General features: G+C 41.4%; 1 protein-coding gene across 1 annotated transcript in view; it reads right to left on the bottom strand.

The window, feature by feature from the left end:
* LOC115479653 (oxysterol-binding protein 2-like) overlaps positions 1–12,920 on the bottom strand; it is a 378,141-nt gene that overhangs the window by 197,672 nt on the left and 167,549 nt on the right. The window contains exon 5 of the mRNA XM_030217714.1: positions 5,294–5,317. Within this exon, the coding sequence (XP_030073574.1) occupies positions 5,294–5,317 (24 nt within the window). The remainder of the gene's footprint in view (positions 1–5,293; positions 5,318–12,920) is intronic.

The following is a 12,920-nucleotide window of genomic DNA, read 5'->3' as shown; positions in this document are numbered from 1 at the left end:
GGTTTTGATATTGGCATTGAAGGAAGTGAAACTAGGAAATCAAGTACGCTAGCGTTTAACTATAGAAAAGGTGATTACGACAAAATGAGAAAATGGTGAAAAAAAGACTGAAAGGAGCAGCTCGCAGAGTAAAAAACTTGCATCAGGCGTGGATGCTGTTTAAAAACACCATCCTGGAGGTTCAGGACAAATATATTCCACGTATTAGAAAAAAGGGAAAAAAGACTAAACGTCAGCCGGCGTGGCTAAACAGTAAGATAAAGGAAATCATTAGAGCCAAAAAACAATCCTTCAGAAAGTGGAGAAGAGAACCAACTGAAAGTAACAGGATAGATCATAAGGAATGCCAAGCCAAATGCAAAGCGGAGATAAGGAGGGCAAAAAAGGACTTTGAGAAGAAATTAGCGTTGGAAGCAAAAATACATAGTAAAAACTTTTTTAGATACATTAAAAGCAGGAAACCGGCCAAAGAGTCAGTTGGGCCGCTGGACGAAAATGGTGTTAAAGGGGCGATCAAGGAGGACAAAGCCGTAGCGGAGAAATTAAATGAATTCTTTGCTTCGGTCTTCACCGAGGAGGATTTGGGAGGGACACCGGTGCCGGAAAGAATATTTGAAGCGGGGGAGTCGGAGAAACTAAACAAATTCTCTGTAACCTTGGAGGATGTAATGGGTCAGTTCAGCAAGCTGAAGAGTAGTAAATCACCGGGACCTGATGGTATTCATCCCAGAGTATTAATAGAACTAAAAATGAACTTGCGGAGCTACTGTTAGAAATATGCAATCTGTCCCTAAAATCGAGTGTAATACCGGAAGACTGGAGGGTAGCCAATGTTACTCCGATTTTTAAGAAAGGTTCCAGAGGAGATCCGGGAAATTATAGACCGGTGAGTCTGACGTCGGTGCCGGGCAAGATGGTGGAGGCTATTATTAAGAATAAAATTGCAGAGCATATACAAAAACATGGACTGATGAGACAAAGTCAGCACGGATTTAGTGAAGGGAAGTCTTGCCTCACCAATCTAATGCATTTTTTTGAGGGGGTAAGCAAACATGTGGACAATGGGGAGCCGGTTGATATTGTATATCTGGATTTTCAGAAGGCGTTTGACAAAGTGCCGCACGAAAGACTCCTGAAGAAATTGCAGAGTCATGGAATCGGAGGTAGGGTATTATTATGGATTAAGAACTGGTTGAAAGATAGGAAGCAGAGAGTAGGATTGCGTGGCCAGTATTCTCAGTGGAGGAGGGTAGTTAGTGGGGTCCCGCAGGGGTCTGTGCTGGGTCCGTTGCTTTTTAATGTATTTATAAATGACCTAGAGATGGGAATAACTAGTGAGGTAATTAAATTCGCCGATGACACAAAATTATTCAGGGTCGTCAAGTCGCAGGAGGAATGTGAACGATTACAGGAGGACCTTGCGAGACTGGGAGAATGGGCGTGCAAGTGGCAGATGAAGTTCAATGTTGACAAGTGCAAAGTGATGCATGTGGGTAAGAGGAACCCGAATTATAGCTACGTCTTGCAAGGTTCCGCGTTAGGAGTTACGGATCAAGAAAGGGATCTGGGTGTCGTCGTCGATGATACGCTGAAACCTTCTGCTCAGTGTGCTGCTGCGGCTAGGAAAGCGAATAGAATGTTGGGTGTTATTAGGAAGGGTATGGAGTCCAGGTGTGCGGATGTTATAATGCCGTTGTATCGCTCCATGGTGCGACCGCACCTGGAGTATTGTGTTCAGTACTGGTCTCCGTATCTCAAAAAAGATATAGTAGAATTGGAAAAGGTACAGCGAAGGGCGACGAAAATGATAGTGGGGATGGGACGACTTTCCTATGAAGAGAGGCTGAGAAGGCTAGGGCTTTTCAGCTTGGAGAAGAGACGGCTGAGGGGAGATATGATAGAAGTGTATAAAATAATGAGTGGAATGGATCGGGTGGATGTGAAGCGACTGTTCACGCTATCCAAAAATACTAGGACTAGAGGGCATGAGTTGAAGCTACAGTGTGGTAAATTTAAAACGAATCGGAGAAAATTTTTCTTCACCCAACGTGTAATTAGACTCTGGAATTCATTGCCGGAGAACGTGGTACGGGCGGTTAGCTTGACGGAGTTTAAAAAGGGGTTAGATAGATTCCTAAAGGACAAGTCCATAGACCGCTATTAAATGGACTGGAAAAATTCCTCATTTTTAGGTATAACTTGTCTGGAATGTTTTTACGTTTGGGGAGCGTGCCAGGTGCCCTTGACCTGGATTGGCCACTGTCGGTGACAGGATGCTGGGCTAGATGGACCTTTGGTCTTTCCCAGTATGGCACTACTTATGTACTTATGTATAAAGCCTTTTGATGTCTGGTTGGCCTACACTGATGTATTTTTTGTAATAGTACCATCTTGCCTGTTTGAAGATGTTATATATATCTTAAATCTCTTCCAACCTCTAACAGAAGGAAAGGCAAAAGGAGAATTACTAATAATTAATCTATTTCTAATTAACAAATTGAAAATGAGAAGGTAAATATTCTGGACAAGCCCCATCTAAAACCTTAACTAAAAAGCACGAAAACTTGAATAAAACCCTAGCTTCTATAATACCCTGAAACACAATAATGTTTGTTTAAAGCAAAGATCACACAAAGCAAAGTCTGAAGTCTTTTTAACATTTGTTTGGTGCCACCTAATAAATAGGATTACAGTAGTTGAGCTTGGATAATAATAAACTCTAATAAGAAATTTCTCTACAGCTGTCCAAACCTTCAACATGTGAGTTAATTTTGGATTAGCCCTAGTACATACACTGGCCCAGTGGAAATGGTAAGAAATAAAGTGTACAGACCCAACTTCCACTCTTGGATTGATTCAACTGCAACCCAAGACGCTGAGGGGTCCCCACCCAGCCATCTCTGAGGCAGAACAATTTGACAATCCAAAAACGCCCTCACACTACATAAACCATTTTGGATATCAACATTTTTGCTACTATTTCCAGAATATAAAAAATAGACAATTGTGTTTGGTCAGCTTAAATCACTAAAAACTATAGTGTATTTTACCTTGTGGCTGCATTTTTACACTATTGGCACCTATAAGATGAAATCTCTCTATTAGTGTGTGGAACATCCAAGGTCCGATATTCTCAGCCTTTGGGGATAAAAACAAGAAACCCTGATTTCACTGATAGCATAATAAACCATGACATGGCCATATTACAGTCTGGGGAGGCAAAAGGCTCAACTGCATTCTGTCCTGCAGACTTCAGCTGTTACTGTCCTGCCACAAAGAAAAAAAAAAAGGAGACAATTAGGGGCTCATTATTGGGTATAAAAAGAGGTTTAGCAAAAATTTCTATTGCCTCTTATAAAAGGTAAAGATATCTTAAAATCTACTGCAGATGCCACCTATCTCTGTGCCTTCTATATTTCCTGAAAAGGGGCTGTGCAACCCCCTACTAGGCATCTCCAACAGAGCAGCAGGGAAGAGTGAGCAGGGACTGAACCACATGTGTCACGGTACTCCTCAAGAAGTACGAGGTTAGCGTAGTCCATGGCATTGGTCAGTGGTGTCCCCGGAGAAATCAGGGAGTCTTGGGAGAACCCGGAGAAGGATGCTGCCTTGTAGAGTCAGTCAGAAGACAGCTAGGAAGAAGGATTGTAAGTTCTTTCCTGGAAGAGGACTGAAAAGCCCTAAAGAGAAACCAAGTCTTTTGTACATAATTGTGAACTGGAGAGGAAGGAAAGTTCTCTATTTCTTCACTGTCCTGGTGAAGTGCGGAGGGACACTGATGGTGGTGGTGGTGGTGTGGGGGGGGGGGGGGGGGGTTCGAAGGGTGTTTCAGGCATTTCAGAAGAGTACACCCCAGGAGTTCATTGTGTGGAGTAAAGAGAAAGTCACTTAATCAAAGAGTCCAGGAGAACAGAAGGAAAGAAGTGTTTGCTTTGACGAATCAGAGTCCAGTAAAGGTTCAGAGGGAGCTGAAAGTCCACAGAAAGGGAAAAGTATCCCAGAAGTATGTGAAATTATTTAACCTCTGTTCTGCACTACCATCTGGCTGTCATTTCTTTATTTGGTACAATATTTTATTTTTGGATCATCATTACTGGCCTGGGGTGTCTCCTTTAACTTTAACAGTAACACCAGGTCTTGCCAGGGATCCTCCAAAACAAAGACCCAGATCCCAATGAACCTCCTAACTACTGCCAGAAGGGTAGTTACGCAGTTTCATGATCATTCATACTGAAATTGTTATCCTCCAAATAAAAGGTAAAATACCACTATACGGGGATATAAATGCACAAATGAAAATGGATACAGATCTGATTTCTCACCACGGAACAAATTACATGAAGAAAGATACTTTACTTTTAGTACTTTGATAAAAAGCAAAGGAACAGCCCGAGGCCCCCCAGCAGAAGAGGTCTTCCTCCAGTGCTGGTCCTTCCTCTGCTGCTTTACCTGCCCCTGTGGCTGCTTTTCTCTCCGAGCATGCGCAGCCTGAGGGCCCAGCAGCTGCTTGGCAGGCAATGCAAGGGGGGCCCGGTGCCAGAGTTTTCTCTCCCCTGCTCCTGTTGGGACACGATCTGTGTCCCGTCAGGAGCAGGAGGAAGAGAGAGACAGTCCCCGGCGCTGGGCCCCCCTTGGAGGCCTGGGCCCAGGGAATTTTGCCCCCTCCCACCCTCTCAGCGGCCCTGCCTTAGATAGACAATTAGCAGGATAATACTTTCTGATGAATGATTACACTCAGACACCACAGATCTCTTGACCAAGCATTTTCTACACATATATTATATTTTTCACAATCAGAATTTAGATCAAATTTCAGCACAGAGACAGTCATTGGCTCCCTTCTGGACAGCATTTGTAAACTTTTATGTGAAGGTAGAAAGGCTTTGGTACTGCACTTTGACCTATCTAGTGCTTCTGACTTAGTTAGACCATGAGATTTTATTTTGGCTTTTGGAGAGTTTAGGAATAACTGGGCTAGTGCATAATTGGTTTACTGGCTTTTTAAAACGTTTCTATATAGTGAAAATGGATGATATGTTATTGGATAGATGAATCAACCCGAGTGGTGATCCCCAGGGGTCTGCACTGTCCCCAGTACTTTTTTTTTCTGTAACAATAAATTTTTATTGAGAAAAAAGCATAATATACAGAAAAGCATGGCTACCGCCACAGATCATTGAGGTACAATATAAAAAGTGACAACAGATAAGGGCTAAATGGCCCATCCAGTCTGCCCATCCTCAGCAACCACTAACTCCTCCTTTTCCTAAGGGATCCCAGGTGCCTGTACTACGTTTTCTTAAATTCTGACATAGTCCTCGTCTCCATGACCTCCACCGGGAGGCCATTCCATGCCTCCACCACCCTTTCCGTGAAACAGTAATTCCTTAGATTCCTCCTCTCACCTACCCACACCCATTCTGTTAGAATATCAATGAAATGCTTAGATGTCCCCATGCATACCCCCACCCTCCCACTCTGTCAGACTGTTAAAGTAATGCTTTGATGTTTCTTTCATATATACTATCTGCTACCACATTTGCTTATTTCCGATCTGACGAAGAAGGGCAACCTTCGAAAGCTAATCAAGAAATGTATTAAGTTATGTCCAATAAAAAAGGTATCATCTTATTTTCTTTTCCATGTTTTATTTTGTTGATTTCTATTGACAACCTTAGATTCCTCCTAAGCCTATTTTCTCTTAACTTCATCCTATGCCCTCTCATTCCAGAGTTTTCCTTCATTTGAAAAAGGCTCACCTCCTGTACATCAATGCCACTGAGGTATTTAAACGTCTCTATCATACCCTCTCTCTCCCTCTCCTACCTCTCTTCCAACATATACATGTTGAGATTTATAAGCCTGTCCCTATATGTTTTATGGCAGAAACCTCTTACCAATTTTGAAGCCAACCTCTGGACCAACTTCATCTGTTTATACATTTCTGTAGGTGCGGTCTTCAGAATTGAATGCAGTACTCTAAATGGGGTCTCACCAGAGACTTATACAAGGGCAATATCACCTCTTTTCCTGCTGGTCATCCCTCTCCTTATGCAGCCAAGCATCCATCTGGCTTTGACCATCACCTTTTCTACCTATTTGGCCACCTTAAGGTCATCAGACAAAATCACCCCCAAGTCCTGCTCTTCTTTGTACACAGAAGCACTTCACCCCTATACTGTACCATTCCCTTGGATTCTTGTAACCCAAGTAAATGATCTTAGTTGCCAATTTTTGGACCATTCTTCAAGCTTCACTAGATCCTTCCTCATGCCATCCACACCCTCAGGGATGTCCACCCTATTACAGTCCTTGGTATCATCCTAAAAGAGAGAAACTTTTACCAGGACAGTCCTTCCACAATATCACTCACAAAGATGTTAAAAAGCGCCAGCCTAAGGACCGACCCTTGCGGTACACTACTGATAACAGCATTTTCTTCAGAGCATTTAATCAGTTTTTTAACCCAGTCAGTCACTTTAGGTCCCATACTGAGGGAATTCAGTTTATTTATCAGTCGCCTGTGTGGGACCATGTCAAAGGCTTTGCTAAAATCCAAGTACACCACATCTAGCGCCCCTCCCAAATCCAACTGTTTGGTCACCCAGTCAAAGAAATCAATCAATCAGATTCGTCTGATATGACCTGCCTCTAGTGAACACAAACAAGAAAAGCAACACTGGGTCTTCAAGAAAGAGATAATAGCTGTCCTTTATTGTGAAAAAGACCTGACACTGGCTGTGTTTCGGCGCACAAGCGTCTGCCTCAGGGGTCTAACATAAAAACACAAAAATATATTATGAATTCAAGGTACACATAAATGAATCATCATAATGTGATAAGTAATTAAATTATGGAAACATTGAAGAAAAGAATTTTTTTTTAAATATAAACCATCAAATATAATGTAATTATTATTATTAGCATTTGTATAGCGCTACCAGACGCATGCAGCGCTGAACACCTGACACAAAGAGACAGTCCCTGCTCAAAAGAGCTTGCAATCTAAATAATACAGACAGACAAGACAGTTACGGATGAGGGAAGTACTGGGTGAGAAGGAAGAAAGGAACAAGGGAGGGCAAATGAGTAGCGGCTAGGAGCCAAAAGCAGCAGTGAAAAGGTGGGCTTTCAGCATGGATTTGAAAACAGGAAAAGATGGAGCTAGACGTAAAGGTTCAGGAAGTCAATTTCAGGCATAAGGTGCCGCGAGAGAAAAGGAACGAAGTCTGGAGTTAGCAGTAGGGAAGAAGGGGGATAACAAGAGAGATAGATTTATTTTATTTTTGTTACATTTGTACCCCGCGCTTTCCCCACTCATGGCAGGCTCAATGCGGCTTACATGGGGCAATGGAGGGTTAAGTGACTTGCTCAGAGTCACAAGGAGCTGCCTGTGACTGAAGTGGGAATCGAACTCAGTTCCTCAGTTCCCCAGGACCAAAGTCCACCACCCTAACCACTAGGCCACTCCTCCATAGAATAAAAACAAATGAGGATCAAATCTTGTCAACAATAACCCAGAATAGATAAATATATTAAAATAAAAACATATATATGAAGATTCGAAATCTTATCAGAGATAGCCCAAAATGGATAAAATCAAATGAGATTTATGAGAAAGGCAACCATAAACCAGTGCGAGAACATCAAATTATTTAAAGTAATATGATAATATGAAGACCCATTGTAATCCACTCTATGAATATTATAAAAAGGTTCTATATTGAATATGTGTGCAAGAAGTACTGTATGTATATATCTATATGGGAAAAATTGGCTTACCAGAGTAATATGTACAATGGTTTTCAAACAGTCTAAAGTAAGAGTGCCTGAATTGAAACAAAAAATGTGTATTAATGTCCATCTAATAATATGTCAACCTCTGTGTATTATAATCAAGATTATAGCATCTATGAATCCATGCATGCTAACCCTCATAATCCAATATAATGGCATTAGAGGCTGTTTGAACTTCAAAAGTCAGGACGAGTGATCGGACAACATTCAAGAAGGTAAACGGAGGACACCTATAACATTAAGCCACATGCGAGGGAAACCTCTGAGATCGTCTAATTATTTAATATTGCCCCCGTCACTAAAAATGATGACACCTACAATGTATTCCATAATATATATATATTCTCTTTTGGAAGCTGCTGTCTTAACGATATATACCTGAAGTGTGTATAAACGTGCTTGAACACATACAATATAACAAGCCGCCGCACATGTGCTGTAACTCCTCAAGGTATAATCGGTTATAAAACTTCGCAGCTATGCGAGCAAAAATCAAACTTACCAGCAGCTCAGAGTGTGTGTTGACTTGCTTAAATGTATGCAGCATAATTAGCCACCGTGAATGTATTGAAACTGCTCAAATTATTATCGGGGATAAAACATTGCAAGCAAAGGTAGAACTTACCAGCAACTGCTAGACCTTCATTAAATAAAGCCAGATGCTATCTGTTAAGAAAACTGCCAAAAGCTAGGGCAGACGTTGTTACGTGCTTATATTATGAGAGGGGAGTGGGAAAAGGGCAACGTCATGGATCCGCAAGGGTCCTAAGCGTATATGATAGAAACTTGTGTTTTGATTGAATACGTTATATTCATATGACCAGAACTGATAAATTAGATAGATACAACGTGTACTTATGAAGTCAACCTGGGTGGATTAGATTTACAATAGGTCTTTCAAAACATGTCAATTATTGTCTTGCCAATTTAAAACAGTACCATTGCGCTACTAGTGAAGCCATGCTGCCTCGGGTCCTGCAGTCCATGCAATTTGAGAAACCCCACGATCCTCCGCTCTAGAAGCATTTCCATTAGTTTACTCATCACTGAGGTCAGACTGCAGGTCTGTAATTCCCAATCTTACTTCTGCTCTTGTGCAGAGAGACCACATCCACCCTTCTTCAGTCCTCTGGGGCCACTCCAGACTCTAAGGAAGCATTTAAGAGGTCAGACAGCGGAGCCACCAGAACATCATCGAGTTCCTTGAATATGCTCGGATATATCCCATCAGGCCCCATCACTTTGTCTATTTTTAGTTTAGCTAGCTCCTCAAGAACTGAGAATCGGTCCTGGTCTACCATACATCCATCTTCCCGAGCACATGTTTTCTAAGGTCCTACCCCCGGCCTTTCATCCGTGAACACAGAACAGAAATAATTGTAAAACAGTTCAGCTTCTTTATCTTTCTGCTCTCTCCCAGGTTTAAAGGTACTAGTTACCTGTAACCTGGAATGTCCAGGACTCCAGGGATTATGGTCCTAACGCCACCAGGGGAAGAGACAGAAAGACACAGAAGGCTTTAGTAATATGAGAATAATCAGTAATTGTTTACCAAAATAGCTTTATTCTGCTCCTAAGCCTCCATAAAAGCATACGTATGAAATCTGTATCCTGGAGAAAGCAATAGAGAATTGAAATAACCCCTCTGAAATTCTCCAGCTCCAGACAAATATTTTTAAAAATTTCAGTATATTCTGGGTCCACCCACAGCCATCCCTGTTGTGTCATATAATGTTTAACTTGTAGATAGGTAAAGAAATCCTTAGCAGGTATAGTGAATTACTCCTGTAATTCTGAAAAAGTTTGGAGATCCTCCACATCTAGCAAGTCTCTAAACCTAATCAATCCCAATTCCGCCCACTTTTATAAATTAGGGTTCCCATGTCCAACTAGAAAGGTGGGTTTAGCCCCAATGCAGGCTAGAGAGGACGTATGGCGTCCTCAGCTCAGCTTTGATTTAACTCCATAAAGTCAACAAGTGCAACACCCAAGGATTATTGGTAAAAGTTTGGTGCCTTAAAAGAGTAAAAAGTACAGCGGCACGCCCGCAACGCAACCCCAGTCAACCCATGCTGTTCCAGGTGAACTACTGCTGACTGCAAACCACCCTCCCAAGCCAATACTAACTTTAACTGACAAGCTCAATAATACCACAAAAGATTAGGGACCCTCAACCCTCCCAACTCTACAGCCTGCCAATAGTACCTTCCTATGAAGCCTAGAAGGACGGTCTCCCCAAATAAACACTAGAATCTCGCTTTGTAAGTTAGTGAGGTCAGACTGTGGAACATTCACCGGTAGGGGTTGAAAGAGAAACAGTAAATGGGGTAGTACATTCATCTTAAAGGGAGCAACATAGCCCCACCAAGATAGCCACCCTTTGCGGCAAATGGTATAATCGTGTCAAATCTGCTAAAATAAAGGGAGATAATTTAATGTGAACACCTGTGTCCAATCCTGAGGGATGTGAATCCCAAAATATCTGAAGCTGCTAGCTGAGCATCAGAAAGGAAAGCCTCAACCGTAGTGATGCCTGTCAACTCAGATTGTCACAATGCATCGTACACTCAAAATTCCCTCAGCAGCATGGGTAACGTTTACCCAGGGAAGCCCACATAAAGCAAAAAGATCATCTGCAAAAGCACTATTTTAAGAACATCCCCCCATATACAAACCATCCGAATGTCATTCAAAGAATGAATCTGAGGGACCTTGTGGTTGATCTGAGTGGCAAAAAGATCCACCAAGGGGCTTGCCCCACACTCGGAAGATCTTGCAGGCTATGCCCATATTGAGAGACCACTCATAAGTACATAACTATTGCCATAATGGGACAGACTGAAGGTCCATCAAACCCAGCACTCTGTTTCAAAGAGTGGCCATTCCAGGTTACAAGTACCTGGCAAGATCCCAAACCAGTACAATACATTTATGCTGCTTATCCTAGAAATAAGCAGTGGATTTCCCCAAGTCCATTTTAATAATGGCTTATGGACTTTTCTTTTAGGAAGCTATCCAAACCTTTTTTAAACCCCTCTAAGCTAACTGCTTTTACAACATTCTCTGGCAATGAATTCCAGAGCTTAATTACTACACGTTGAGTGAAGAATATTTTCTCCGATTTGTTTTAAATTTGCTGCTTTCTAGCTTCATGTGTGCCCTAGTCTTAGTATTTTGGGAAGAGTAAACAAGCGATTCACGTCTACCTGTTCCACTCCACCCATTATTTTAGAGACCTCTATCATATTTCCTCTCAGTCGTCTTTTCTCCCAAGCTGAAGAGCCCTAGCCACTTTAGCCTTTCTTTATAGGGAAGTCGTTTACCCCCTTTATCATTTTGTCACCCTTCTCTGTACCTTTTCTAATTCCACTATATCTTTCTTGAGATTCCGGTGACCAGAATTGCACACAGTATTTAAGGTGTGGTCGCATCATGGAGTGATAGAAGGCATTATAACGTTTTAATTTTTTGTTTCCCATTCCTTTCCTAATAATACCTAACATTCTATTCCTTTCTTAGTCAACGCAGCACACTGAGCAGAGGGTTTCAACATATCATCAACGATGACACCCAGATCCCTTTCCTGGTTGGTGACTCCTGATGTGGAACCTTGCATTATGCAGGTATAGTTCAGGTTCCTCTTTCCCACATGCATCACTTTGCAAATGCTCGCATCAAATGTCATCTGCCATTTGGATGCCCTGTCTCCCAGTCTCATAAGGTCCTCTTGTAATTTTTCACAATCCTCTTGCGATTTAACAACTTTGAATAACTTTGTGTCATCAGCAAATTTAATGACCTCACTAGTTACTCCCATCTCTAGGTCAATTATAAATATGATAAAAAGCAGCAGTTCCAGCACAGACCCCTAGGAAACCTCACTATCTACACTCCTCCATTGAGAATACTGACCATTTATCCCTACTCTCTGTTTTCTATCTTTTAAACAGTTTTTAATCCACAATAGAACATTACTTCCTATCCCATGAATCTTCAATTTCCTCTGGAGTCTTTTATGAGGAAATTGGAGAGTCATGGGATAGGAGGTAGTGTACTATTGTGAATTAAAAACTGGTTAAAAGATAGAAAACAGAGTATATGGTAAATGGTCAGTATTACCAATGGAGTAAATAGTGGGGTTTCCCAGGGGTCTGTGCTGGGACTGTTGCTTTTTAACATATTTAGAAATGATCTACAGATGGGCATAACTAGTGAGGACTTTATAATGCCTTTGTATTGCTCCATGGTGCGACCGCACCTCAAATATGGTGTACAATTCTGTTCACCGCATCTCAAAAAAGATATAGTGGAATTAGAAAAGGTACAGAGAAGGGCGACAAAAATAATAAAGGGAATGGACGACTTCCCTATGAGGAAAGGCTAAAGTGGCTAGGGTTCTTCAGCTTGGAGAAAAGATGGCAAATGGGAGATATGATAGAGGTTTATAAAATAACGAGTGGAGTGGAACAGATAGACATAAATTGCTTGTTTACTCTTTCCAAAAATATTAGGACTAGAGGGCACGCAATGAAGCTACAAAGTAGCAAATTTAAGACGAATTGGAGAAAATATTCTTCACTCAATGTGTAATTAAACTCTGGAATTCATTGCCATAGAATATGGTAAAAGTGGTTAGCTTAGTGGGGTTTTAAAAATGGTTTTGGATATCTTCCTAAAGAAAAGTCCATAAGCCATTATTAATTAATTATTTATTTATTACATTTGTATCCCACATTTTCCCACCTTTTGTAGGCTCAATGTGGCTTACATAAAACCGTTAACGGTGTTAGCCGATTACAGTTTGAACAAATACATAGTATGAATGAATACAAAGTGATATTGTGGTATAATGAGGTATATGTAACAAAAATAAAAATAAATATGTATGGTAGGAAACAGTTGGGGGGAACTTAGAGAGGGAAAGGGGGAAGAAGAGTCAGGTAATGTCCGTTGCAGTCTTTGGTTATGTTGTGTCGCAAGTGACCGGTATTTTTATGTTGGGTCAGTGGGGTATGCTCTTCTGAACAGGTCTGTCTTTAGTGCTTTCCGAAAATTTAGGTGGTCGAGCATAGTTTTTACTGCTTTTGGCAATGCGTTCCATAGTTGTGCGCTTAGGTAGGAAA

Source organism: Microcaecilia unicolor, chromosome 11 (genome assembly GCF_901765095.1).
Source record: "Microcaecilia unicolor chromosome 11, aMicUni1.1, whole genome shotgun sequence".
NCBI classification, from domain to species: Eukaryota; Metazoa; Chordata; class Amphibia; order Gymnophiona; family Siphonopidae; genus Microcaecilia; species Microcaecilia unicolor.
Note: the sequence above shows the minus strand (reverse complement) of the source record. Positions and strands in the feature narration are given on the sequence as shown.